This window comes from Nymphalis io, chromosome 22 (assembly GCF_905147045.1).
Source record: "Nymphalis io chromosome 22, ilAglIoxx1.1, whole genome shotgun sequence".
In the NCBI taxonomy this organism is placed as follows: domain Eukaryota; kingdom Metazoa; phylum Arthropoda; class Insecta; order Lepidoptera; family Nymphalidae; genus Nymphalis; species Nymphalis io.
In genome coordinates, this window is record NC_065909.1 from 7,464,629 (window position 1) to 7,492,325 (window position 27,697).

Consider the following 27,697-nt stretch of genomic DNA (forward strand, 5'->3'; position numbering starts at 1 on the left):
CGATTTGAAATGGCATAAAAGTTGTCGTCTTTGATATATATGGAGCAAATAAGATTATTCTTACTTTCCTACCATTCCTTTTCGCACCACCACCATTCCTTTCCGCGAGAAGTTTCATTAATTTCATTAAAATCGATTTAGTTTCCATTTCAGGAATTCTATGTGTTGCCCATGTATTGTCCTTATAAGCTACGGAAAATCCATTTTATTATATATAGATATTATTACATTTTAATATATATAGTGACTTACACTTCTGACTCGTTAGTTCAGTAGCTTAGAGCGCACATTTTTTTTAACGCTGGAAAAACGTTTTACGCGTTTCCTCACGGGAACAGTGGGGGGGGGGTATGTGGGGCATCGGAATACCCACTAAAAAACCAGCGGTACCCTTTCCGTCTTAACGAGGAGCGCCACGGGATCGCTTTCGCATGCTACCGTGGCGAGGTTAGAACACCCATCTCCAAGCTTTCAATTACGACGATGATGGCGACTTCGTGGTGGTCCACGTCAAGAATTAAAACTTATTATAAATATAGCGGGAAGTATAAACATAAATATACGTCTTAAAAAATGTTTTCAATGAAAATGAATGTTATAATAATATTAACTTAGGTAAATTTTAATCCCATAAACGTAGAGAAATGAATAAATGTTTGTTTTATTTATTCTTTGTAAGACGAAAAGTAATTTCAAGATAAAGGTGAGGCTTTAAAACATCAGAACGAATTATCATTAAGATACGCATATTCAATCTGAATTTTAATTTCTGTTTTTAACTAAATAAAAAAATTAAAGGTTCATTTGTAGGAATTTTACCCGTACGGAGTCAGGACAGGCTAGTCTTTGTATAAAGGTAATAAAATGCCATAAAGATTTTTGCTGTGAAAAACCGAGATGGCCCAGTGGTGAATATTAACCAATGATCGTGGGTTCAAACCCGGGCATCATTCAATTTTCGTGTGCTTAATTTGTAATTATAATTAATCTCGTGCTATACGGTGAAGGAAAACATCGTGAAGACATGTGTCTTCCATCAACCTGAATTGGAGCAGCGTGGTGAAATAAGCTCCAAGCCTTCTCCTCAAAGAGAGGAGGCCTTAGCCCAGCAGTGGGACATTCACAGGCTGTTACGAAAGATTTTTGCAATAAATAAGAGAAAAGCTTTTGCTATACGTTTTTGTTAGGCTCATTGAATTTTAACAAAATATTCCAATTAAAGGCGGCTGAGTTTTAATTTACTAATAATCAAGAGCTTCCGGTAACTCCAGGAAAATGCGTTAATCCATTGTGCGTTTGTTGCGTACCTATTTCTAATTTTTCTATCGCAATAATTTCATAAAAAATAGTATAAAAATATAAGTTAATCCGATGTACAATGTGAACGTGTTATTTTTTTTTTACAAATTTTTTTTTGATAAATGGCAAAATTTTGGCATTTATGTTTCTTTAGATTATTATTATTATTTATTTTTAGTTTAATAAAAACTATAACTTGACGATGTGGTTTAAGCGGGTGGCACATTTATGCACTTATATTTTTTATGTACCATGTGCGTCTTTGTCTGGGTTATATACACTGAAAAAACAGTCATTTGAAAAGTTGGATTAAGAACATGAGTCACTATCACAACCCTAGAAATAATCGTTCGATGCAAATGTATATGTATACACTATATTGTAAGCATTGTCATTTTGATAAGATAAAGCAGATCGATATTAATTTTAATCATTTCTATGTGTGCAAGCAGTGTTCGACAACGTTAATAGTTTTAAAAACAGTATTATGGAAAACGAAGATATAATGGCTTATATTTATTCGCGTGATAGTCTTGATGGTGATATGGTTTCTTTACCACAGATAAATGATGAAAATTTAGGTGATGATTCCGAAATTAAGGAAAAAACAACGAGTGAACCGGGAACGCCGACCGTGGAATGCGAAAAAACATTGTACAACACAAGAGCTCTCAACAAAAATGATTTAACGTACAGACTCGAAACATTTCAGAAGCATTATATGATGATTTTCAATCAAGAAAATGTTGTCGGTTTCAAACCTCGATTAGGAACTGAAAAGGATGTCTCGTCGCTTTGCAGAACTTTTTCGGAATATAACTTTGAAATTGACGTTCATAAGGATTTAACGAAGTCAGAAATCATGGAAGAACTTAAAATATGTAAGTATACTAATCATAGTATTTGTTACAATAATTTTTTAGTGAAACATGATAGGCGAAGATAATACAGTATACATTATTACACAATGATTATTATGCTTGGCTTCGTAATCATATTTTTGTAGTAAATAGATATTAATAAATAAATAAAATTTTGAAATAGGGTCATAATATTTATTTTTTATTTTCTATAGTATAGTTTGGCGGAGCATATGGGCCACCTGATGGTAATTGGTCACCAACGCCCATAGGCATATGCATTGTAAGAAATGTTAACTATCGCTTACATCGCCAATGCACCACCAACCTTGGGAACTAAGATGTTATGTCCCTTGTGCCTGTAATTACACTGGCTCACTCACCCTTCAAACCGAAATACAAAAATAACAAGTACTGCTGTTTTGCGGTAGAATATCTGATGAGTGGGTGGTACCTACCCGGACGGGCTTGGACAAAGCCCTACCACCAGTAATAATAATTAAGAGTAAACATAATCTTAAGAAACATACTACTATTAGGTCTACAATTTTTTCTAAAGCTGAATATAGAGTTTAGCTTCTTATAAGGGAGTCCTACTTCATGACCGAATGACAGTACGTATATCGTAATCCATATAAAGCCGTTCTTAGAAATATTCATATACCTTTATTGTTACGAATTTTCTACGTGTCTTCTTAGCTATACTTATAATTGTATTTTTGTATGTTTATTGGACGGAAATTTCGCCACCATATTCTAAATTAAAACAAAAAAAAAACTTATACTGATAGATATTATACCTATACTGTTGACTACTTCGTTGGTCTAGTGGTTTGATGTAAGACCGCAGATCCGGAGGTCCTGGGTTCAATTTCCAGGTTGGTCCAATAAAAAGTTGTTGGGTTTTTCTGTCAGAAAATTCTCCTATCATATTCTCTAGCAGCCCGGAGTCTGGAAGTTAGAAGTGTGTACACTCCCGCGCCTCGGAAAGCACGTAAAGCCGTTGGTCTAGCGCCTGAACTCTTTCCGGTCGTGTCGGATTGCCGTCCCATCGGATTATGAGAATTAGGGAATAGAGAGTGCACCTGAGTTTGCGCACACACTTGTGCACTATAATATCCCCTGCGTAGTTGGCACATCTCTTTAGAGATTGGCCTGGAGGACATTATTATTATTATATCATTGATTTTCTTATAATTATGCCATTTTTGTGGTTGGCGCAATGTTCAAACTTAGCGGATCTAACTCTAAAAGGAATGCTATAGCTTTGGTTGGTTTTCTAGCCACTAAACGAGGGTTGAAAGTCCTATTGCTAGTTAGATTGATGCATCATACGTCTAAAAACTCCGTTAGTTCTCCCTTCCGATACCTGATCTCAACCGGTAGGTCAAGTCAATGAGTAAATCTGTTTTGCTACAAGCGAAATATTAAAAATCCTCACTGTTAGGAATATATCAAAACTATAGTATTAAAAATTGTCTATGATCTCATCTCGATATCTTTCATAAGATTGACAGTCTGCCTCAAGGCTGCGTGTGAGCAAGGTTTATGCCAGTCAACTCAGTGACAAGTAATACGTTAGTAGTATATAGGTGTATAAACAAACAGTGAATAACAATAATACAACGACCAATTCTATTAATAAAAATAAGTCAAAGGTCAAAAGTATCGATTTTTTGCGTTTTTCTAGTAAACGGTGAATTTATACAATATTAAATTTGAAACTGATCACTATTTGTACATGGAAGATATATGAGTAAAACTATTACCGGGGGCCTTTGTTAGAATTTTTGTCTGTTTGTTTGTTTGTTTGTTTGTGCACGTTAATATTAGCAACGGCTTAACGGTGTTTTATTTCAATCGGCTTATAAATAATAAAGTTATGTCAATTTAAAGAATCACGTCAAACATTTTATATTAATCGTATTAAATATTGTTCAGCTAAAATTTAGCAAATTATAAACCAAAGTATTATTTTGCAATAAATGACGTTAGTTCTAGCATATTCTAGTATCCAACATCAAATGTGGAAGTAGTGAATATAATAGGTAAACTAAAAAACTCTAAAGCGAGTGAGCGTCCTGAAAAAATGCAAACATATTATAGCACCTATTCTATCGCATTTAATAAATCTCTCTTTTTTAAAAGGATTTTTTTCCAGATAAATTAAAAATATCTATCATAAATCTAATATATAAAAAAGGTGATTGCAAATATATTAATAATTATAGGCCAATTACACTCATTCCAGTGTTGTCAAAAAATTTTTGAAAGAGTCATGCACAATAGATTAACTGATTTTTTAAAGAAATAACATAATAAAAGAAGAAGAAAATGAAAAACAAATCAACGACTTTAGCAGCTTTTTCCCATGTAAAAACTATAATAGAAAATATTGACAAAAAAGTACCAATAGTAAGTATTTTCTTTGATATGTCAAAGGCATTTGATTTTGTGAATCATAATATACTGCTTATGAAATGTGAAAAGCTCTAAGTTGGATAAATAGCTATCTAAAAGACAGTACACAACATGTAGAAATATCAAAAATAAACAACAAATCCGAATTAACTACTTATAAATCTCCCAATTTACAAAACATCTCTGGCGTCCCACAAAGTAGCGTTTTGGGTCCACTGTTATTTATATTGTACATTTACGATTTACCCAATGTTATAAAATATCAATGTGTTTTATTTACCGATGACATAGCGTTAGCTGTGCCTCATACTAAAACTAACGTCGCCTCTGAGGATAATGTTAATAATGCTGTAGAATCAGTGTTGTCTTGGCTAAAATCAAATGATTTATGTGCCAACATATAAAAAACGCGATTTGTCCAATTTTCAAATTTTTAAAACTAAAAAATAAAACTAAAAATTGGTTATCGTGGAATGGATTTTGAAGAAAACAATGATGTAAAATTCCTTGGTGTACAATTGGATCATCATTGTGATTGGAAACTGCATATAAGTATATCTTACTTCTAGAATAAATAAGTTTGTATATGCTCTTCGCAAACTACAACATACTGTTGGCAAAGATGCTGCTCTCACTGCATATTATGGATGTGTTGTTTCTTTATTAAATTATGGCTTAATTTTATAAGGTAATTCTACTAATTTCAATAATGGTTTTATCTGTTAGAAAAAGTGTATACAGGCTATTTTTGCAATTCAACCTTTAGATTCATGTAGACCGATTTTTAAAGTTTCGTGTTTGTAAAAAAATATCCACATTTATTTGAAAAAGCAGGTGATAGAAGCAGGCTTGGATTAAGAGATCCTACTAGGTTATTTATACAACCTTACCACTGTGCTCTCTTTCAAAAAAAATCTTACATAATGTGCATCAAAATATTTAATAATATACCAAAAAGCTTAAGGGTAACTACCATTAAGGTTACTAAGGTCTAAACTTAAGAAATGGTTAATAGATAAAAATATTTACTCTATAAATGAATATTTAAAAACTCAAGAATGTATTGAATGAATGAATAATTAATGAGTTTGATGATTCATTCAACTTTAGTAAATAGATAATTTTGGATAATACTATTTTTTTTTAAGTTAGAAATATCAACGTTTACATAAACCTTATCCCCAAATTATGGGTAACAAGGGATGCTTTTAATATAAATGAATTAATTTCCTTGTCGGTTCTCGGTAGAATCTACATTTGGAATCGGTTTTTAGCCATGACGATTTGACGGTTAAGGGTCTACCTATTTTAAATAAAGTAAATGTATATTGTATTATTTATTATGTAATTATGCACTTAAATGTATAAACTTAAGTAAATCATTGAATTTAATTAATTATTGTTAATTTTAAACCAATTTTTATTTTATATACGTGTCATTTTATACATATATTAATATAATTATTTTAATGTACAATTGGTGTGATCTGTATTTAATATACTTGTATATTTGCGTGCCTATCGTGAGCGAAATGTATTAGTCACTTATAAAGAAATCATAACATCTGTAAAACTATGTTTCATGCAAATAAATGATTATTATTATTATTATTATGCTGGTATATGTCCGTTATCTCGTCTATGCATAGATGTATTATAAGGTTGATTATAGTAAAACTTAAAACATATATCCTTAACTACCCTTTTGTATAGTATTCAAATTTGTTCTAAAATAATGCATTATTTGCATAGTCGTTTTTATAAAATATTAGTTCTTATGAAAGATTTCGAGATAAGACCATAGACAGTTTTTAGTACTTTTTATACTTTTGACATATTAATACAACGGTTAGTTAAGCAGGTTGTTTGAAAATACTTAAACATACGTATTTATTTTCGGTTTGTAAATAACTTTGTAAGTTAAAGTTTATAGGTTAGGTAGGTATTTCGTTTCGTTGCCGCATTACTTTTTATTCACTTCTAACGGCAGCCCCTATGACTACCTGTTTTATTTTGTCGATGTTTACCAGACATCAGATATTGGTCTTTTATAGCTCCGTTACAGTATTTTAACATTAATATTAATTTCATTGATTATATATCTATGTTTTTACATAATTGTTTGGCGATACAATTTAATAATAATCTTATATGATAACTTTACTAATATGCGTCACTAAAATAAACATGTTCCTTCTTTTAAAACTGTAAACATAAATGATATTGTTATGATGATGCCTAAACTTTACAATTAATTGCCAAAAGAGATCATAGATTGAAGCATAAATTATTTTAGTATATTTAAAAACAAATTTAAGAAGTATATTTTACAAAATATTATTTAAACCGATAAATAATAATAAAAATATTGACGGGCCGGTTGACGTGGTTGGTAGACACTTGCCTTTCACGCTGAAGGTTGTGGGTTCCATTCCCACCCAGGACAGACATTTGTGTGCATGAACATGTCTGTTTATCCTGAGTCTGGGTGTAATTATCTATATAAGTATGTATTTACAAAAGTAAAGTAGTATATGTAGTATATCAGTTGTTTGGTTTCCGTAGTACAACCTTTGCTTGCTTGGGATCAGATGGCCGTGTGTGAATAATGTCGCAGGATATTATTATTATTATTATCACTTAATTAATATCAGTGATCACTAACTAATTTTATTTAATTCTATTTTTTATGTATTCATTTTTGTTTAGAATGGATTAATTTTATAATGTTAAATATATAATATAATAATTATAACATATTGCAAATCTGATTTGATTGCTAACTGGTACAACTAATGAGATGTTACAAATGTATTTATATAGTTTATGCAATTAATAATTATCTGATCCATTAACATGTTTTGCGTTTTTGTAATACGGCCGTGAATTTACGCTAAGGAAGATTATAGTGTAAAAGGAATGTTGAAGTGCTTTTGTAGCATTTTTAACATATCCTGTTTACAGCTCTGTTCCTATTTGTCATCTAATAAGTGAATTACTCATTCATATATAAAATATATTTTATGAGTGCTTGGGAAATAACATTATTAAGTTGCCGCTTCCGGCTGTTATCGACCATCTGATATACATAGAAAATCCTATATTATTGATGTAAATCTAGTTGATTTGCGAGGCTATTGATAAACATGACATACTAATAAGCAAGGAGTCTGTATTCGTTGATTTTTATGAAGGGTATAAAAGTAATGATTGGGCATGTAAAAAAATTTAATCTGTGGTTCGGTGCAAAATAGAATAGTTAGGTATTTTTCATCCGACTTACTTGTCAAAAACATTCATAATCATAATAGTTTACATTCTGTCGCTGTAAATGCGGTAGCTGGTTTAGTAATGAAACAAACAAGGCACTATTGGCCATTGACCTTTGTAAAATAAAAAATAAAATGAATAAATAAATTAGTAAATTAATAAACAATTAATTTCTTGTCCTAAATATCTAATAACCTTGAAGTTTTCGCGTTATCGAAAATAAAAATTGATAAGATAAACCAAAGAATGACAAATAAATTGTCGTAAGCCAATGTTGTGTGGTTATTCTGATACAACAGAACCGGAGGCTCCCTTTGTTTTCAATAGTCTATTTGAAGTAATATATTCAATAGTGTTTTCGTAATTACTTATCAAATTATGTTTTAGATTTTCTTATTTAAAAACTATGACTAGAATAGAATAGAATAAGCTTTTTTGTACATCAAAACATTGAAAGAAACATACAGTTACATACATCACGAAAAATAATATAGTTCTCTTTACATAAAGGCCATTTAGATTTAATTTTATCGTATTCACATATTTGGAGAAATAAATAAACGAACTCACTTAAGCATTTTTAATATTAGTAAGATTTGCTTAATGTTCAATGAATGTAATTTATTATTAATACCTCATGTTCAGATCGAGTAAATTAAAATATAAATATGACCAAATGTTATCTCATTAATTTTCCCATAAAAATATCGACTTAAAAATATTATATTGAAATTATATAAAGATAAACACAGTGAATGATTTCAGATATAATTTAATTTACATTCAATTATAAATTTTATGAATCATGCAAATAAATATTAAGATTAGTTTATCTTCGAAGACTTGTAAATGAGCCAAGCACACACATACACCTACCAACACGGTTATTCAAAGCCAAATAAACGCATCAATCAATCAATCAATCGTTGTCCACTGCTGAACATAGGCCTCTCCCAAGGTGCGCCAAAGCTCCCTGTCCTCCGCCTTCCGCATCCAGTTGGTGCCCGCCACCTTCTTAAGGTCGTCGGTCCACCTGGCTGGAGGGCGCCCTACGCTGCGCTTGCCGATTCGCGGTCTCCACTCTAGGACTCGTCTGCTCCAACGGCCATCGGACCTACGACATACGTGACCAGCCCACTGCCACTTCAGTCTGCTAATTTTGCAAGCTATGTCTGTGACTCCGGTTCTTTTCCGGATAATCTCATTTCTGATCTTATCCTTCAAAGATACTCCGAGCATAGCTCGCTCCATAGCACGCTGAGCGACTTTGAATTTGTGGACTAGTCCCGCAGTTAGTGTCCACGTTTCGGCACCGTATGTCATGGCAGGTAAGACGCATTGGTTGAAGACTCTCGTCTTCAAACATTGCGGTATAGACGACTTGAGGACTTGACGAAGGTTGCCAAATGCTGCCCATCCCAAGCGAAGGTATATTCACTAACAACTTCGAGACGTTTCCCCTCGACGTATATCGGTCCCGGCACGACATGCCTATTGAACATGACCTTGGTCTTGTCCAAGTTTATACCGAGACCGACACACCGGGAAGACTCGCCTAGGCTACGCAGCATTTCGGTGAGTTGTTCCATCGACTCTGCTATGATGACGATATCGTCGGCAAATCGAAGGTGTGAGATGTACTCGCCGTTTACATTGACTCCATACCTAGTCCAATCCAGCGTTTTGAAAACGTCTTCCAACGCGTTGGTGAACAGTTTCGGGGATATTACATCCCTCTGTCTCACCCCTCTGCGCAGTTGGATCGCCTTCGTCTTACAGTCCTGGATGTGGACAGTCATTGTAGCGGCGTTGTACAGACATCTCAGTACCTCGATATATCTCCAATCGATATGACATCTCTGCAATGAGTCGAGCACTGCCCAGGTTTCGATGGAGTCGAAGGCTTTCTCGTAGTCCACAAATGCCATACACAGCGGCTGATTGTACTCTTCGGTCTTCTGCACAATCTGCCAATCAGTATGGATGTGGTCCACGGTGCTGTAGCCTGATCGAAAGCCGGCTTGCTCTGGGGGCTGGAACTCGTCAAGTCGTCTGGCGAGACGGTTCGTGACGACTCTTGAGAACAGCTTATACATGTGACTCAGGAGGGAGATTGGTCTGTAGTTTTTCAAGAGGGTTTTATCACCTTTCTTGAAAAACAGTACCACCTCACTCCCGCTCAACGTTTCCGGGGTCTTGCCATGTTGGATGATTCTGTTATGATTCCGTCATCTCCCGGAGCTTTGTTGTTTTTAAGCTGTTCTAGAGCCGCCCTAATCTCTCCTTGGTCAATGACCGGGAGCTCCTCGGAGTAATGGCGCATAAGAGGGGCGCGCTGGTCATCAATACTGATTCCCACGGGTTTATCCGATCTTGAAGAGAACAACTGCCCATAAAACCTCTCTACTTCTCCGACAATCTCAGGCCTAGAGGTAACGACCCCACCATTTTCAGTTTTAAGTTTTGTCAGACGCGGCCTCCCAAACTTGAGAGCGAACACTTTCGATCCCCGATTTTGCTCAATCGCAGCCTTGATGGCACGGGTATTGGAGCGTTGGAGATCGCGTCGCGTCAGCGTTTTTATAATTCGATTTAAGGCCTTATCTGACAAAAACGATGGTAGTTCTCGTCGTTTTCTCATGAGTTCGAGTGTCTCAGCAGAGAGTTTTTGTGCGTTGTCTCTTCTCTGTGGCGGAAAACACTTGTGTTTTGCAGTATTTTGACCAGCGTGTCGGTTCTCTCATCAATGCTGCTTATGGTTTCCAACGCGGTGAATTGATTTTGAAGTTCCATTTGGAACTTTTCGGAGCCTTGAGCAGCTTGGAGCATGGTAGGTCGGAGAGTAGACCTCATCATTCTCGATCTTTCGGCTTTTAAGTTGATATTTAGAGTGCCTCGAACCAAGCGGTGATCACTTCCAGTATTAAACCTGTTGATCACTGAAACATCTCTAAATATGTGCCTTTTATTCGAAATGATAAAGTCTATCTCATTCCTTGTCACGTTATCGGGGCTTCGCCAGGTCCACCTCCTCTGAGGCTTCTTTTGAAAGAAAGAATTCATCAAAAAAGCCCCTGCGCTTCGAGAAAGCTTACCAGCATTTGCCCCCTGTGATTTCTGCAGCCCAAGCCGTAAGGTCCGATTTTCGATTCACCGCTATCTTGTACTCCCACTTTAGCATTAAAGTCTCCCATAACAACATTGTAGTGGGCCTTCGAGGTGTCGTTGAGGGCCTTTGCGATGTCCTCGTACATCGCTTCGACCACATCATCAGAGTATGTCGAAGTTGGCGCATATACCTGTACGACCTTTAGGGAATACCTGTCGGAAAGTTTTAGGACAAGGTACGCTACCCGGTTCGACACACTACTGATTTCCACAATGCTGCTAATGAGATCCTTTTTGACTAGAAAACTGACACCACCCTGGGAGAGGTTATCACCTTCGCGGAAGTAGAGTAAGTTACCGGACTCTAGAGTTATCGTGTCCTCCCCCTGTCTTCGGACTTCAGATAACCCCAGTATATGCCAGTTTATATGACTTAACTCTACTTCTAATTCGGCAAGGTGATGGTCCAGCCTCATCGAGCGTCTATTATACGTTGCCATGTGCAGTCGTTTTATAAGGTAGCCTGCCGTGAACCGGTGATTCTTAGCACCCCCTGCCCTGCCGATACCGCGACCGCTACCTTGGTCGGGCCTAGCGGGCTTGCCGGTAACTGGAGGCCTTTTTTTTGGGCGCATCTGCCATTAAGGGAGGGGTTTGCCCATACTCGCCGCGCTGGGCAGGCGTGTTGGCGAGCGCAGTAGGGGGGTAAGATGTTTATGGGAGGGGGGACGCTGCTGCCCATCCCCCCTTTTCCCCGTCCCTCAGTCGCCTCTTACGACACCCATGGGATGAGATTGGGGGAGTACTGTTCTAAGCCGGTACTCCACGGCAATAAATATATAAATAAACGCATCGTATTAAGAATTTCGATATGATAAACATTTGAATAGTTAAAGTATTTGGAAATTAATATGTCTGTGTTTGTATTATTTAAAAAAACAAATACAGTCTGTAATGTCCCACAGCTGGGTAACGTCTCGTCTCCTCTAAGGGCGATGGTTTGGAGTTTATTCAATCACGCTACTGCAGTGCGGGCTGAAGCAATTCTATTAACAAATTGTCACTTTAAAGCAATCGAATCTAATCATAATCGTTGCCGTTTTATAATTCTAATAATAATAATAATAATGTCCTTCAGACTGATTTCGGCCTCAGCGTCTCCTGCCTAGTTGCAGCAGGAGATATTATAGTGCACAAGTGTGTGCGCAAACACAGGTGTACTCTCTATTCCCCAACTTTCATTTGCGGTTGGGTCGAAGTTATATTGGAATAAAATCGAGAACGTATCGTAACCGTTATAAATTAGTAGCATTTGTCTCCAACTATGGTTCAGCTAAGATTTATTTTTGTGAGGAATGGAATTGAGAACGAATGGTAATCAGACATGTGTCAAGATGTGTCAGATTTTTATCCAAAACGTGCATATTTCAAATATTTGTTTAACATTCATGTGTTCTAATAACTTTGCCATCTCAGCTCTATATTTTGAAAATTATTCTTAATTTTTTCAGTGTCAGAAAAAGACTTCACAGATTATGGATGTATTGTAATAGCGGTGTTAACACATGGAACACACGGTGGCCTGCTTAGGGCGAAGGACATGCAATACAGCGAAAGTGAAATAATAAGCCATTTCAAAACCCATGACAAACCCACGTTGTTAACCAAACCAAAGTTTCTGATAGTTCAGGTAATATTTATATTATTTTTATCATTACGTTTTTCTACAATGAAAAATTGGTGATTTATTGATACACATGTTAAAGGTCATTGTCACTAATTGTATTTTAATTCTTTACCTCTTAGAAGAGTGGTCGTTTTTAAGTGCGTTCAGACACGGCGATATACCCGCGTTCAGATATAGCATGGTTCCCGCGTATGTTTTTTTACATGCGCATCTCCTCACTCTTTAACCAAATGGTCTATGGGTGGTGTTCCCATTGGATTTTGAGAGTGAGATGGAGAATGCACTTGTCTTTGCGTATACAATTAAGCACTATTATATGCATGTCTTAACTAATCTCCGTTCCAATTGGCCGTTGTGACCGATATCGGTCAGGAGGACTTCAAATCGATAAATGTCTTGTTATTTACAAATTGCCATCACAGTTCGATATTAATAAATACACCAGTAGAAGTAATAAATTTAATTATTTGTTAATTTTAATATATTTAATATAATAAGCTTATGAGATCTTTCAAATGTAATTAAAACATAATAACATATATTGTTAATTCGATGACAGTCGTTCAGTTCTCTTTTTTATTTATGCGCGGGAAAACTATTTTTTTTAACTTTATTACCAAACAACACCAATGACGTTCTGAAACCGATATTTTTTTTATTAAATCAAATACAATATAGAAATATGTAATTATTAAATATATTAAGTGAAGTACATAAATAAGTATTTCTAACAATATGTAGCATCGTTGGTATTTACCAAGGCTTAATGTTATCAAACCTTATAGTTGGATTTGGAAGATGGTCAAAGCCAATTCTGTCACGGCATTACTGGCTTTGCCCATCTTCCAAAACTACCTGTAAAGCATAAAAATTTTCAGGCATGTCGAGGGACAAGACCGATAACTGGCGTGATGGTGAAACAGATGGGTAAAATACGTAAGGATATTGATAGAGATGAAGAGCCTTATACATTACCAATTGAATCTGACATGCTAATCCTTCATAGCTCGTACAGTGGTAACCCTTCTCACAGGTAAGATTAATAAATGAATGAAATTATAATTATGGTTGAATTTTACCAGTTGATAGTGAATAAGGTTAAGTAACACTGTAAATATAGTATTGAATAAACTAAGCTAGTCAAAGGCCTTCGGTCCTCTTAAAGACACACATGTGGCCGAATATGAACCGCCAAAAGCAGGTTTCGTCACGATGTTGTTCATCGTTGATAATGAACATATAAATGAAATTAAAGCACATGAAAACTCAATCAAAGTTAACGTAAAATGCTTAAGTAAATTTAAAACAAAATAAGGAAACACTTGTCATAATTTAAATTTTTTTCAGAGACGAGCTTCACGGTTCATGGTTAATACAAGCACTGTGCTATGAAATTACAAAAAGTTCGCCTGCGTTGGACTTAGAATCGATCATAACTGATGTCAAAAGGAAAGTTGCTATCGACATGTCACACGAAGTATACAACAGACGGACGCATGAGATTGACATAAATAAGCAAATGCCTGTCATGACGTCGACGTTAATAAGAAAACTTTATCTGAAAAAGTATAACGATGAGCCCTCATCACCGGAAGTATTTAGCGATAGAGGAGCGGTTTGTCAGAATGAAGTTTTCGATGGTGAAGTTCCGGGGACTCCCCTGTTTCCACAACTTGGCCCTTGTTTCTGCTTCTTAAACCATTACGCGTATTTGAAGAAGTGTTTAAGGTAATTTGTTATTTTTTCCATTTTGATTTTGTGTTTTTATATTATGATTACTATTTTAATAATTTAACTTACTAAGAAGTATGCGTTTGTAAAATATTAAAATTATACAAATATTTTTGGCACACACTGTCCTCTGCATATACTATCGTATAGAAATTTGTAATTTATTCATAATGGCTGCTAAACAAACTATTACAAAAAATTTTAACATACACACATTATCAACCCTTCGTCGTCCACTGCTGGACATAGGCCTCCCCAATCGCACGCCACAGTTCGATCCTCAGATCTCAATCTCCATCCGCTCTTAGCCACTTTGCGAATCATTTCTTCATTTTTTAACGATAACTTATTAATTTAAATATTAAACGACTATTATGGCCTTATTTATAAATGTTGCTTTGCGACTGATTACTTAAGCACTGATGTACCTATCTCTTTCTGTCATAATTGATTTCACGTTCTAAAGAAGAAGACACCGCATTGTTAAACTAACTACACGTTGAACAACTTTTTTTTTTTTATATGCGCCGAGATGGTAAATGACTCTACTCCACCTGATGGTAAGTGGTAGTAGAGTCCAAACGCGACGACGGCCAGTACAGTATTATACGTTTTATAAATTGATAAGGTACAAAATTCTTGCTACTGATATTTTAGATATACTTACTTACTCATCAATATGGTATTATATCATCTTATGTATTTTCATATCAATTCATGTTTTAATTTTTTTTATTACAATAACAAAATGAACAGTCCAAGTCCGGTCTTTATAAAAAAAATTAATGTTCACAAAAACATCGAACAACAGTTCTAACCATAGCTTTTTTTTAATAATTAAGTATAATTTAATAGCTATTATTCGATATTCGAATTATATTGAAGCTACTCGTCGCCACCTATTATAAAATATGGAACAGATACAACATTTATATATATTTAGGTACATGCACATACATATGTATATGTATATGCCTATCTAATTTATTCTATGTAACTTCAACTTCTTAATTATTAATTTTCTTTAATTCAAAGTTAATTAGAATTCAAGGTCAATTGCAATGCACAGTAACAGAACAGCCTGTGAATGTCCCAGTTCTGTTCTAAGACCTTCTCTCCCTTTTTGAGGCGACGGTATGGAGCTTATTCCACCACGCCGCTCCAATGCGGATTGGTGGAATACACATGTGGCAGAATTTCAGTGAAATTAGACACATGCAGGTTTCCTCATGATGTTTTCCTTCACGGTATAGCACGAGATGAATTATAGTCACAAATTAAGCACATGAAAATTCAGTGTTGCTTGCCCGGGTTTGAACCCACAATCATCGGTTAAGAATCACGCGTTCTTACTACTGGGCCATCTCGGTTTGCATTGCAATGCACACGAACACTATATTTCGTGTGATTGACTAAGGACGTGTGTACAAAAAACGGTTGCGAATTGTGTCTACAACACGACGTCCTAATATTCCTTTTTGTTCTATTAAATATCTATGTTTAATGTCGGTAGGAAGTATATCTCATATTATAACGCATGGTAGGACGCTTTACGAAGAGTTATTTCATGTTAAGTGGTTATTTCTGCCAATGGCATGGAGTGTTTCAAGCATTAATTTATTCCATTAACACTGTCAACTCCAAGACCTAGTATGCTTGTTGTAGTGGATATTAGATAATTTAAATTTCATATACACACATCACACATCCACAAGGTCGAGATGGCCTAGTGGTTAGAACGCGTGAATCTTAACCGATGATCGTGGGTTCGAACCCGGGTAAGCACCACTGAATTTTCATGTGCTTAATTTGTGATTAAAATTCATCTCGTGCTTGACGGTGAAGGAAAACATCGTGAGGAAACCTGCATGTGTCTAATTTCATTGAAATTATGTCACATGTGTATTCTACCAACCCGCATTGGAGCAGCGTGGTGGAATAAGCTCTAAACCTTCTCCTCAAAATGGAGAGGTGGCCTTAGCCCAGCAGTGGGACATTAACAGGCTATTACTGTTACTGTTACTATACACACATAACAGAATATTATTTTTTCGGATTAGAGTCAATTATTTATTATTAGTTTTTTATGGAATAATAAAAATTTATTAAAGGAATTACTAATATTCCTATTTACCGTTCAAATTAAGCGTTAAGCTTGTCTTAGGAGTGGGGTCATAATCAAAATGGGGTTAGAATGAAAATCAAAGCATACTTGATTAAATTAAATCAAACTATATTTATTGTACCAGGCAGATAAGATCTAGCTTAGACTTATGGGACTTATAAATAAGAATGTGAATTAAAAGCGGAATATTTTTATGAGATAAACGAAAATGCGCGGCAGAGACTCCAATGACACAGGTTTACATTTAGATAAGGCGATAAAGATAAATTTCACATACATGATGTGTCAAGGCCCATTGCTCCAATATTTTGAGGAACAATATGCACTGAAAACAGCGATGCTCTAACTAGATACTACTGGTGGTAGGGCTTTGTGCAAGCTCGTCTGGGTAGGTACCACCCACTCATCAGATATTCTACCGCAAAACAGCAATACTTGATATTGTTGTGTTCCGGTTTGAAGGGTGAGTGAGCCAGTGTAATAACAGGCACAAGGGACATAAAATCTTAGTTCCCAAGGTTGGTGGCGCATTGGATATGTAAGCGATGGTTGACATTTCTTACAATGCCAATGTCTAAGAGCGTTGGTGACCACTTACCATCAGGTGGCCCATATGCTCGTCCGCCTTCCTATTCTATAAAAATAAAAAAAAAAAGATAAATAGCTACGCTAGTACCAAGTTATTGGGTGGCATTATAGAATCGGAAACTTTGCAGCAAAATTATCGATCATTGTGTTTCTAAGACTATGTTGATAGATTTATCAGTGTCGACTTAGATCCACGTCAAAAAGTCATTGATATGCTTTCTTTAGCCTTCAGCCTGAAAATTCGTTAGATTTAAATCAGATAAGCGTTTTCAGTTCGATGTTTACGGATATGTCGAATTATTTGACTTTTGTCTGATAGCCAATGCTAATTCTATATTTATTTCCTTACAGGTATGTAGTAGCTGAGAATTCAGATGACAAGGTAGCGAAATCATATCTAGATATAAGTGAAACGTTGGAAGATAGCGACGATTTTAATGCAACAAAGGAGAAATTGGCGACGCTTATCTCAGAACACCTCACAAGCTACGCTGGAAGCTTAGACTTTTATAAGTATCTGTATCTATATCAAAGGAGTCTGTAGCTCTATTTATTATATTAGACTAAGTACATAATATGTTAAGCACTTTGTGATAATAATAAAAAATCTATTAAGAATATTACTAAGATTTTTTAGCTTCGTCTTGTTTTTTTAAAATTGAATTAATTTTATAAAATTTGCTCAAATATTTTATCTTTGCCAGTTACTTAAATCTTATGTTAAAATTTAAAAAATATGTAATGTTTTTTTTTTATTACAATATGTATATAAAGATAGCATGGAGTTCGTATTTATTCAATTTCCATACTCAATTTAAAATTAACTGATATTTATTAATTAAATAGTTGACTATGTATTTTATTTAAGAAAACGTAAAGTGAAAGTAAAAGTACTGAACTAAACTGAACTAAGCTATTGAATATTTACTGATTCTAATTCTCACTGAATCTACATTCCGTGAATTTTAAAGAACATGGATTGAAGAGAAACTGTTACGAAATTTGTTTGAGCCGATCCGAGGCTCGAATATGGAATGTATCGGAATCTAACTATATAAATAATATAACTTATATACCAAACGAGGCATATTATTTTGTGACGTCTAATGGGATGTATTAAATTTCAACTGATTTTGAATGTTAATCATTAGTTCCATTTTGTTTGAAGCTCTGCCAAGAGAGACCCATTTAGCAATGTAATACGGTTAAGAAGGACAAACATGAATTGATAAATTAGTTACGAAAATATATTCAAAACAAAACGTATTCTGTAAAAACAAACGCCGAACGAGGTCTACCGCAGAAAACGGTCGTGAAATGTCAGTAAGTGATATTGCATATATATATCGACCATAATTAATTAACATTTCAAGAATACGCGCATCATAATAGTAAATCACCATAAGTCGGTTGTCAATATTTCACGGGTGAGTAATGAAGTGAGTTCTTACAGAATAACTGCTGAAAGCGTATAAAGCTAAGACAAGATTTTAATAATATGACAAATAGTATAATTATAGGTACATATCACATAGAAAAATATATGTGTCGGCTTGTTACGATATATAAAAAAATGCATTTTCATGTTCTGTAAAAAAGAGTTTCCCGCCTATAAAAAAGAGTTTTTTATAGGCGGGTTTTTTGGTAAATTTATTCAATGTACAGATGTCTGGCTTCTACTGCTTTATTACAACTATGTGCAGATTTTTTTTTTATTTATGATGGGCCACCTGATGGTAAGTGATCACCACTAGCAACCATAACCGGCGAATCAACATTGACGCTATCAGAAATATTATCACCATTCCATAGCTACATATATCTTTGGGATATTGGAAGTTAGTTGCCTTGTGATTGTAATTACACTACTTCGTTCATGAGATATTTATTATTCATTCATCTGTTATAATCATTGTCCAATTTTTTTTTTAAATATATATATATTTAGAATATATACTGGTGGTAGGGCTTTGTGCAAGCTCGCCTGGGTAGGAACCACCCACTCATCATATATTCTACCGCAAAACAGATATACTTGATATTGTTGTGTTCCGGTTTGAATGGTGAGTGAACCAGTGTAATTACAGGCACAAGGGACATTAAATCTTAGTTCCCAAGGTTGGTGGCGCATTGGCTATGTAAGCGATGGTTGACATTTCTTACAATGCCAATGTCTAAGGGCGTTTGGTGACCATTTACCATCAGGTGGCCCATGTGATCGTCCGCCTTCCTATACTAAAAAAAAAAATTCTAACAAGAGAGACCGTGTACGACATTATCTCATTCAATTTTAAATATTTACGGTCGTACTCATAAACGTTGTTTAGCGGATGATTAGTTAACATTCTGTGTCTCCTTCTTTCAAATCTAAAATCAATAATGATAGAAAGGGAAAAATCAGTGTTTAACTAAACAGTCGCTAAGCAACGTTTAAAAGTAAGGACGATAATATTTTAATTATTTAAATTAAATTCAAAAATTAATTGCTAACTAACGTCATTGTTGCAAGGAATTTGACTATTATTAGACCTCCTATAACTACAGTATATTATTAGTATCGTCATTCAAAATAAATAATAACATACCACAACAAAGAGACATTTATGTGCAATTATTGTACGCTCATAACATGAGATATTCCATAGAAACACCTCAATGGGAGTTCGTCAAACATATTCGAATACATATAATTTAAATCAAGCAAATAGCACAATAAATAATCTATGAATTTGAAAACAAATGTTGTTAACGAACAGTTAAATTTGTTTTGTAATATTCACGACCAAACAAAAATAGCACACACCGAGCATAGTCAGAGTAAGATGGGTGATCGATTCATTATGACAGACGTAGGAAATAGTTTACAGTCTAGGCTATTAAGATCGATACATATCGATATTTGTGTTGTTGAAAATGTTTCAGTCATCGTACATTTTTTCCGAATAAATTTACTAGTCGAATCTTTAATTATAAACGACTTGATTATAAACGAATGATGATGTCCTTGATCGATTTTGGCCACGATGGCACACAGAAAAGTGTGTGCGCACAAACAGATATACAATTCATTCCCTCACTCTAATAATCCGATGGGACGGCAATTCGACGCGACCGGAAAGTGTTCGGGTACAGGACAAACGTCTTTACGTGCTTTCCGAGGCACGGGAGTGTACTTCCAATTCACTTCCAATTCACCACATACACCAATTCACCACATGGTCACCAACGCCCATAGATATTGGCATTGTAAAAAATGTTATTCATCGCTTACATTGCCAATGCGCTACCAACGTTGAGAACTGAGATGTTATGTCCCTTGTGCCTGTAATTACTGACTCACCCTTCAAACCAGAACACAATACCAAGTACTGCTGATTTGCAATAGAATATCTGATGAGTGGGTGGTACCTACACAGACGAACTTGCACAAAGCCCTACCACCAGTAAATACATGAAATATTGGAGTATACTCCACCTGGCGTAGTGAAGTATACTCCATACCTTCTCCATAATTGGCAGTGAGACATTTAAGATCTGTTACTTCCTTTTTATATATAATACATATTTAAACAATATAGATTATGAATATTTAACATTATACTATCAATTCGTTAATGTTACGAAAATATATCATAAGTTTTCTTCTAGAAGTCTTAAGAATCCTTCCAAGAATTATTATTATTGTTGATAACAATGTGCAGTTATTTGCAATAACCGAACGCATAGTATGAGATGTTGAATTGACAATTGCGATAAAGTTGTACCATTTGTGAGTGGTATTAAAGTTATTCTTACACAAATATGATTGCCCGGGATTTGCCGTCTTATATCTATCTAGCCACTAGACCAGTCTAAATAAAGAATACATAAACATGCCCAATTTGATTATGTTATTTATAATAAAAGAGAATGTTCTTAAAACAATAATAGGTATATATTATAGGGAAAAATTCGTTTAAGATGGTACTAGTTATTGCTACCTGCGTCCGTCACGATATCGTGTTTCGAATTTAGCGCTGATGTATAAAAGCCACCAGCCCGCATTGGTGCAGCGTGTCGGAATAAGCTCCATACCTTCTTCTTAAGGAAATGAGGCCCAGCAGTGGGACATTAGCAGGCTGGTATTGTATAAAAGTACAATTCATTGTTTAAAGCATAATTTAGAATTTGCAGATGGTACACTTTCGCGCTGTTTTTCATAGAATGAAAAAAATACCGAAGGCGTTTTATGTTATGATCGCAAAACATTTAAAATACTTATCAAATTCATCGTTTTGAAGCACCTCAAAAGAAGGCAAAACGTCATAATTAAAACTTAACTAAGTAATAAAATGCAACACACACTTAATCGTGAATTATTCATCATATCCCATGGTTTTTATCGAGTCTACACAATATTAATTCATACGCTTTATAAAGTCAAGAACTATGTTAATATCAAATTTATTATTTGGGATTGACGTAGAATTTAAACAGCAGGAAGGCTACTTACCTGATGAAAACTTCGTTGTTTTTGCAGATTTTTTTACAAGTTCGTGCTTAATTATTTAACAGGATTATTTACACACATACATACTTACAGTTACACATTATTAATTATACACATACATACAGGATAATTATTTTTGATTACCATAATTTTGTAATTTAATTGATGGAAAAGGGTAAATACTGAATTTCTTCTTCGTAGAATCGACATTCCGAACCGGTGGTCTACATTTAGTTTAATACCAAAAAACCATGCTTGTAGAAAATGTACCTAAAAAAAGATTATAATAAGTAAAAAAATAAATAAACAATATTACGTAATAATTGGTAAGTTCGATTCTAATGATCCTTCACCTTGTATATAGTTTGTTTCTGTAATAACGATGCATTATGCACCTGATAACAAGTGAGTCAAGGTGACACAACTTCTGAAGTTTTTGTACGGAATGACATCAGCTGGTGGGCTTGGTATTGATGATACATTTTGCAATTCAAGGTCATTTAAACAAATACATGTATTTATCTTCTAAACACAGGACGAAAAAAATAAATAAAGTATTTGATAATGAACAAGTGTTTTGGTTTTTTTATTATGTCATAGTGATAGATTGAACGTATTAGAAGATGATGTTCTTCAGCACATGATACCGCGAGCGGCATGTATCTTGAGCGCTGTTTGATCAAGACTGATAATTATAATAGTAAATTATCTTTGTGTCCCGTTGAAGATTTCTGTCGATTATTATACAAACCAGGTTATATTGATAATTTAAAAAAATTTTTTGAAAAAAATATCGCACGAGTATGTTTGCTGCATATGCTAGCTTTAGAGTCTATTTTTTTTTAATTTACTGTTTGGATAAAGCAAAGATATTTTTCTTTATTTATTTAATTAATAACTTCAATCTATCCTAGATTCAAAAATGTTGTTCTCGCAATATTATAATACATGGGTTATCAGGTAAAACATTAAGTTTTAAAATAACTTTTATATATATTTTTCCAATACAATAAGAAAAATTAAGATGCAAAACATAAAATGCTTTCGATTTGTCAGCAGCATTATTCAGTGATATCTGAGTCATTGTAAAATAATTCTGGCAAGTAACATTATGCAGCAGATGACTAGGTTCCGTATCGTGTCATTACAACACGAAAATATTAATATAAGTTAATTGTGTGAACTACTTATTTACAATTATGTATAAATAGGCAACGATGAAAAAAGGTTTCATATGTTTTTGTCCTGTGTTTGTTTTTCGATTTTTTGGTAGCTATTGACTAGCTTTAGCTTTATTAATAAGAAAGTTTGGAAAATGGAGTGGATAATAAATGTTAGAAACATGCAAATCCGTAAGTACATATTTTTCGTCAAACGATAATGGCCGAATTTCGACTACTCAGTTAACACCAGGAAGCCAAGTCTACTAACAAATTGTCAGATTATCGCAATCGAATCGAAGCGTGATCGTTGCCGTTAATCCGATTTCTTATTCTTTAATTTAATTATCGACTTTTGGTATAAACTTTGACAATTAAGTTTGGTTTTAATACAACGGTATATGTTAACATCATATAGGTTCGGTTCCGATCCGAATAAATATAGAATAGTCAAATTTGGATCGGAATTGAATCGGGAACATATGGTAATCGTTATAGCTTAGTAGAATTCGGCCCTAGTACATAGAAATTAAGATGTTTTTTGACACCATCAGGTAATTCCATTCCATCAGATAATAACAGTTTTTAAAGATAAAAACAAACATTCACAGGTAGGAATATCAAAACAATTTATGTTTTTCGAAATATCATTAACTTTTTTTAATCTTGCAAAATTCAGAACAGCGAATCAATGATTTTATGACACTAACGACACGGCGAAATAATAAGAGCTCTATGTTGAACGAACGCTAATAAAAATACCGATAGCGGTTTGAATTTATTAAACTTAATCTCTTAATCGTACGGGCGTAGAATATTCAAAGCTATTTCAAGATCAAAGCAAACATATTACGTCACGCTATGACTCGATTCTAACGTCATAACGTCAATGATAACGCGACGAAAACAAGGTCTCCTTTACCATGGAATGGCGAATGATGACTGATCCATAAAGTTAAAGTGTATGTTTGAATATGCAAATCAGGATCTAATAGACCGAAGATTTTTGTGATAGAAAGGCTATTTCTTTCTATCAAGGTTATAAAATAGACATATAACATCAGGCTATCCTCACTATCCAGGCAAATCCTGATAATGTCATAGTGGATCTAGATTAGGTAGTGTCATGTTTGTGTGGTTGTCAATCTGTTGGTTTATCGTCGTACTAACATTTCAATGTCCTTATCGTCGCTATTATAGATATCAGGCGACAGACAAGAGGAGTTCCTGAGGAAGTGTCGAGATTGACACTTGCGTGAGGGTAGGGTAGTGATAGTATAATGAAAATGGGTCAGTGAGACATGAACTCAATAGCTAGCACGCAAGTCCTATTAGAAAACACAACTAGGCATTGTAATGCATGTTGAATAATAATTACGGGTTATAATAATATTATGGAGATTATGTCTTGAACGGTAGGAATTACTGTTGGTGGGGCTTTGTAGAAGATAAAGAGCATAAAAGCAACCACAAGACTAATGAGACATTCAGTACCATTATACTTATTTTGCAAAAATGCACGACGAAACGTTAAAAATTTAAAATAATAGCTTTAAATGTTAATGAAAAAAAAACGACATATACTTTTATTGTACACCAAAAAGAGAAAAAAAATACAAAACATGGATACAGCCTTAATAAAAATAGAATACAATTTTGGCGACGTTATCGCTACATAGCGATCTCTTCCAGGCAACCAACGGTGTGTGGCGGAGGAGCCGTGGATACGGCGGATCACACGCGCGTAGAGTGCCCGGCTTGGGCGGAGCCTCGCGCGGTCCTATCCACGGCCGTAGGTGGAGACCTGTCGCTTCCGGCCGTCGTCGAGAAGATGGCCGGAAGCGAAGAGATCTGGGCGGCAGTGTCCCGGTTCAGGGCATGCGTCATGTCGCAAAAGGAGGAGGCAGAGCGGGAGCGGGAGGACGACGTGGACTTGCTCCCGCAACGAAGAAGGAGACCTCTTCGACGGCGACGTGCCTTCGCAGGCCGGACGCTGCCGCAGAGTTAAGGTGTGGTTGGCGGCGGAGTCAGTCTGTTGATCCGCCGCGGGGCTTCAAGCCCTGACGCCCAGCCTCCAGAGGCGGACTCGGAGGAGTCCGTCACGTAACAGGACGGAGGCACAGAAAGGAGGAGGCGCGCCCTAACATCCTGGCGCGCTCTCGAGATGGGACGACCGCTGGCGGGGTTGCGGTTGTAAGTCACAACGTTCCCGTGACCCCGCCGCCTTGCGGAGAGGCGGAAATCCGGGGAGGTTTTAGTGGGTAGGACGGTGGCCCTCTGCCCCGTGAGTCCCACATACCCGTCCCGGTCCCCCCGGACCGGGCGGCAGGCGTAAATGCCTTTCCTCCCCGAAAAAAAAAAAAAAAAAGGCAACCAACGGTGTAAGTAATAACTCATAGGATATGAGGTAGGTGGTGCTATATTGAATATATAAGCATAGTAGACAGTTGCAGGCACAGCAGTCGAGTTCAGAAATAAACATTTTATAGTGATCGGGTGTTTCACAGATAATACTTAACCGTTATTCGAATTGGACCACTCAATAAACGTTATACACACACCTGCCTTTGTTTGTGTGAGTCACGGATTAATTCTAGGAAATCTAGAAATATAACGGCTTTCGTGTTTGTAACTTATCCGATTTCAACTTAATCAGGGCACGATTTAGGAAGGACATCCGGTGATACAGCCATGGAGTTCCCACAAGCGAGCAGACCCCACAATATAGATATTTTACCTACTTAAAGTTTTAAATAACTAAACCTTGATTTGATTTATTTATATGTTTTACTGTTTGGTCTCGTCGCTAGTTTGAAAGACCGCAGATCTCGAGGTCCTGAGTTCAAAAAGCTATTAAGTTTTTTGTCAAAAAATTGTCTGTAGCAGACGGAGTCTGATGGTCAGCTATTTTTACAATCCAGGACCTAGGAGAGCCATTGAAGTCGTAGGTAGGTATTGCAGGGGAACTTTTTCCGATCGTATCGAATTTACTGTTCTATCAGAGTATGAAATTAAATAGAAAGTGCACTTTTGTGTGCACACAATGGTGTTTTATAATATGTCCTACGAAATTGATTAGTTTCCCATTGAACTTCACAGCCGTGGCTAATATCTTCATGATTCTTGTATGATGAGTAGAAAAGATCAATTTTGTTATAATAATATATTGAAGTTAGGTAAGAAAATTGATCTCCGTTTTTTTTGCATTTGTGTCGACAATAAAATTGTTTTTACCAATTATCTCTTAAACACATTTAATGGACAGACACCGCCAATAACAACTTTGTTTCCTTTATATATATTTTTTCTGTACGTATGTATGTAACTGAATCCATCTTTACTGGTGGTAGGGCTTTGTGCAAGCTCGTCTGGGTAGGTACCACCCACTCATCAGATATTCTACCGCAAAACAGCAATACTTGATATTGTTGTGTTCCAGTTTGAAAGGTGAGTGAGCCAGTGTAATTACAGGCACAAGGGACATAAAATCTTAGTTCCCAAGTTTGGTGGCGCATTGGCTATGTAAGCGATGGTTGACATTTCTTACAATGCCAATGTCTAAGGGCGTTTGGTGAACACTTACCATCAGGAGGCCCATATGCTCGTCCGCCTTTCTATTCTATAAAAAAAAACCTCTCTATATATTTAACCTATATATTTAAAAAAAATCTATTCTTCAATCCGCCATTTAAACGGCTGCATCGATTTTGATGTTCGATCGAGGTTGAGTTGGTTCCTGGATCGCTTAGATAGGACTCGGTAGGTGACGCTGGAATGATTCCAGGATTTTTTTTAACAAAACAAAATTAAATCAATTTTTATATCAGCCGTACAGAGACGGGACAGGTAGTTAGTTTGATTATATTTTCAGAAGTTTAATTAATCGTGACAAGGAAAACGAGGTACGTTATATATCGTCTGAATTTAATCTAAATTTAAGTGACCCATATTAGTCACTGTTTCTCAATAACACGCTGCAATAAATTCCATTAATCTCATTGTTTTCAAGACGAATTACAAATAAATGTTGAGGATGTGATAAAATAAATTGTTATTCGTGAAACACTGTCACATCAGATCTTTGAATAGTTGTGGTCGCGAAGTTCTCGTGGACTTTGAATATATGAATTGACAGTAATACTATTCTAGGTTATTATTTACTGTTTCCATATAGGATATATACTATTTATATAGTTATGATGAAAAAGTATTCAGTTTTTCTTTTGCTCTCAGTAGCAATCCGGAGTTGGGAAGTTAATTTCGACCAGTGGGACTTTGAAAATAGGAATTTATTTTACCTTGTTGGTATGTATAGTTCAAATCTTGCAACTGAATTTTCAGTTCCAATACACCGATTGAGCTTAAATTTTTCACAAACTTATGTCTGATGAAAATATAATATTATGTACTAAAATGAAATAGTTTTCACTGGCGGTTACGCCTGTGCTCGGGGTACAGGCAGTTGTTCAGTCAACGCCAAACAAATCAAATCAAAACCTCCTCTTACAACCCGAGTTCGTTCGAGTCAAACGAGGCGTGAAGAGGCATCTTGCGGGCCGGCAAGGCGGGGACGGCTAGTACAGAACATTCTTCCCGACTGTACTGGCCGTCGTCGTGTTTGGACTCTACTACCACTTACAGGTGGAGTAGAGTCATTTGCCATCCCGGCGCAAATAAAAAAAAAATAAAAAAAAAAGAATTCAGATTTAATTTAGAACAGATGACATAAGGACTTGTTTTTCTAATACATTAATTGAATCAGGTTTGAAGTCGGTTTAAAATAGCAACGGATGTGGTATAGTCAATGGGCGACTATGCGAGTTAACGAACTATGAAGCTATTGTGTACATTTACAAAAGGGCTAATTTGTTTCTATGCTCTAAAAGTAAACCGGTCACAGAAATAAACAATAGATGAAAGAAAGTAGCATTTTGTTAAAAAATGTTGTTCATACACGAC

The 27,697-nt window shown here is 35.3% G+C and overlaps 1 protein-coding gene across 1 annotated transcript; it reads left to right on the forward strand.

Moving 5' to 3' along the window:
• The first annotated feature begins 1,748 nt into the window (after positions 1-1,748).
• LOC126777221 (caspase-3-like) lies at positions 1,749-18,141 on the forward strand. Its single transcript, XM_050500205.1, has 5 exons — positions 1,749-2,180; positions 12,470-12,648; positions 13,524-13,678; positions 13,993-14,373; positions 17,441-18,141. The coding sequence occupies exons 1-5, from the start codon at positions 1,787-1,789 to the stop codon at positions 17,631-17,633; spliced, it is 1,302 nt and encodes a 433-aa protein (XP_050356162.1). The 5' UTR covers positions 1,749-1,786; the 3' UTR covers positions 17,634-18,141.
• Positions 18,142-27,697: the final 9,556 nt, after the last annotated feature.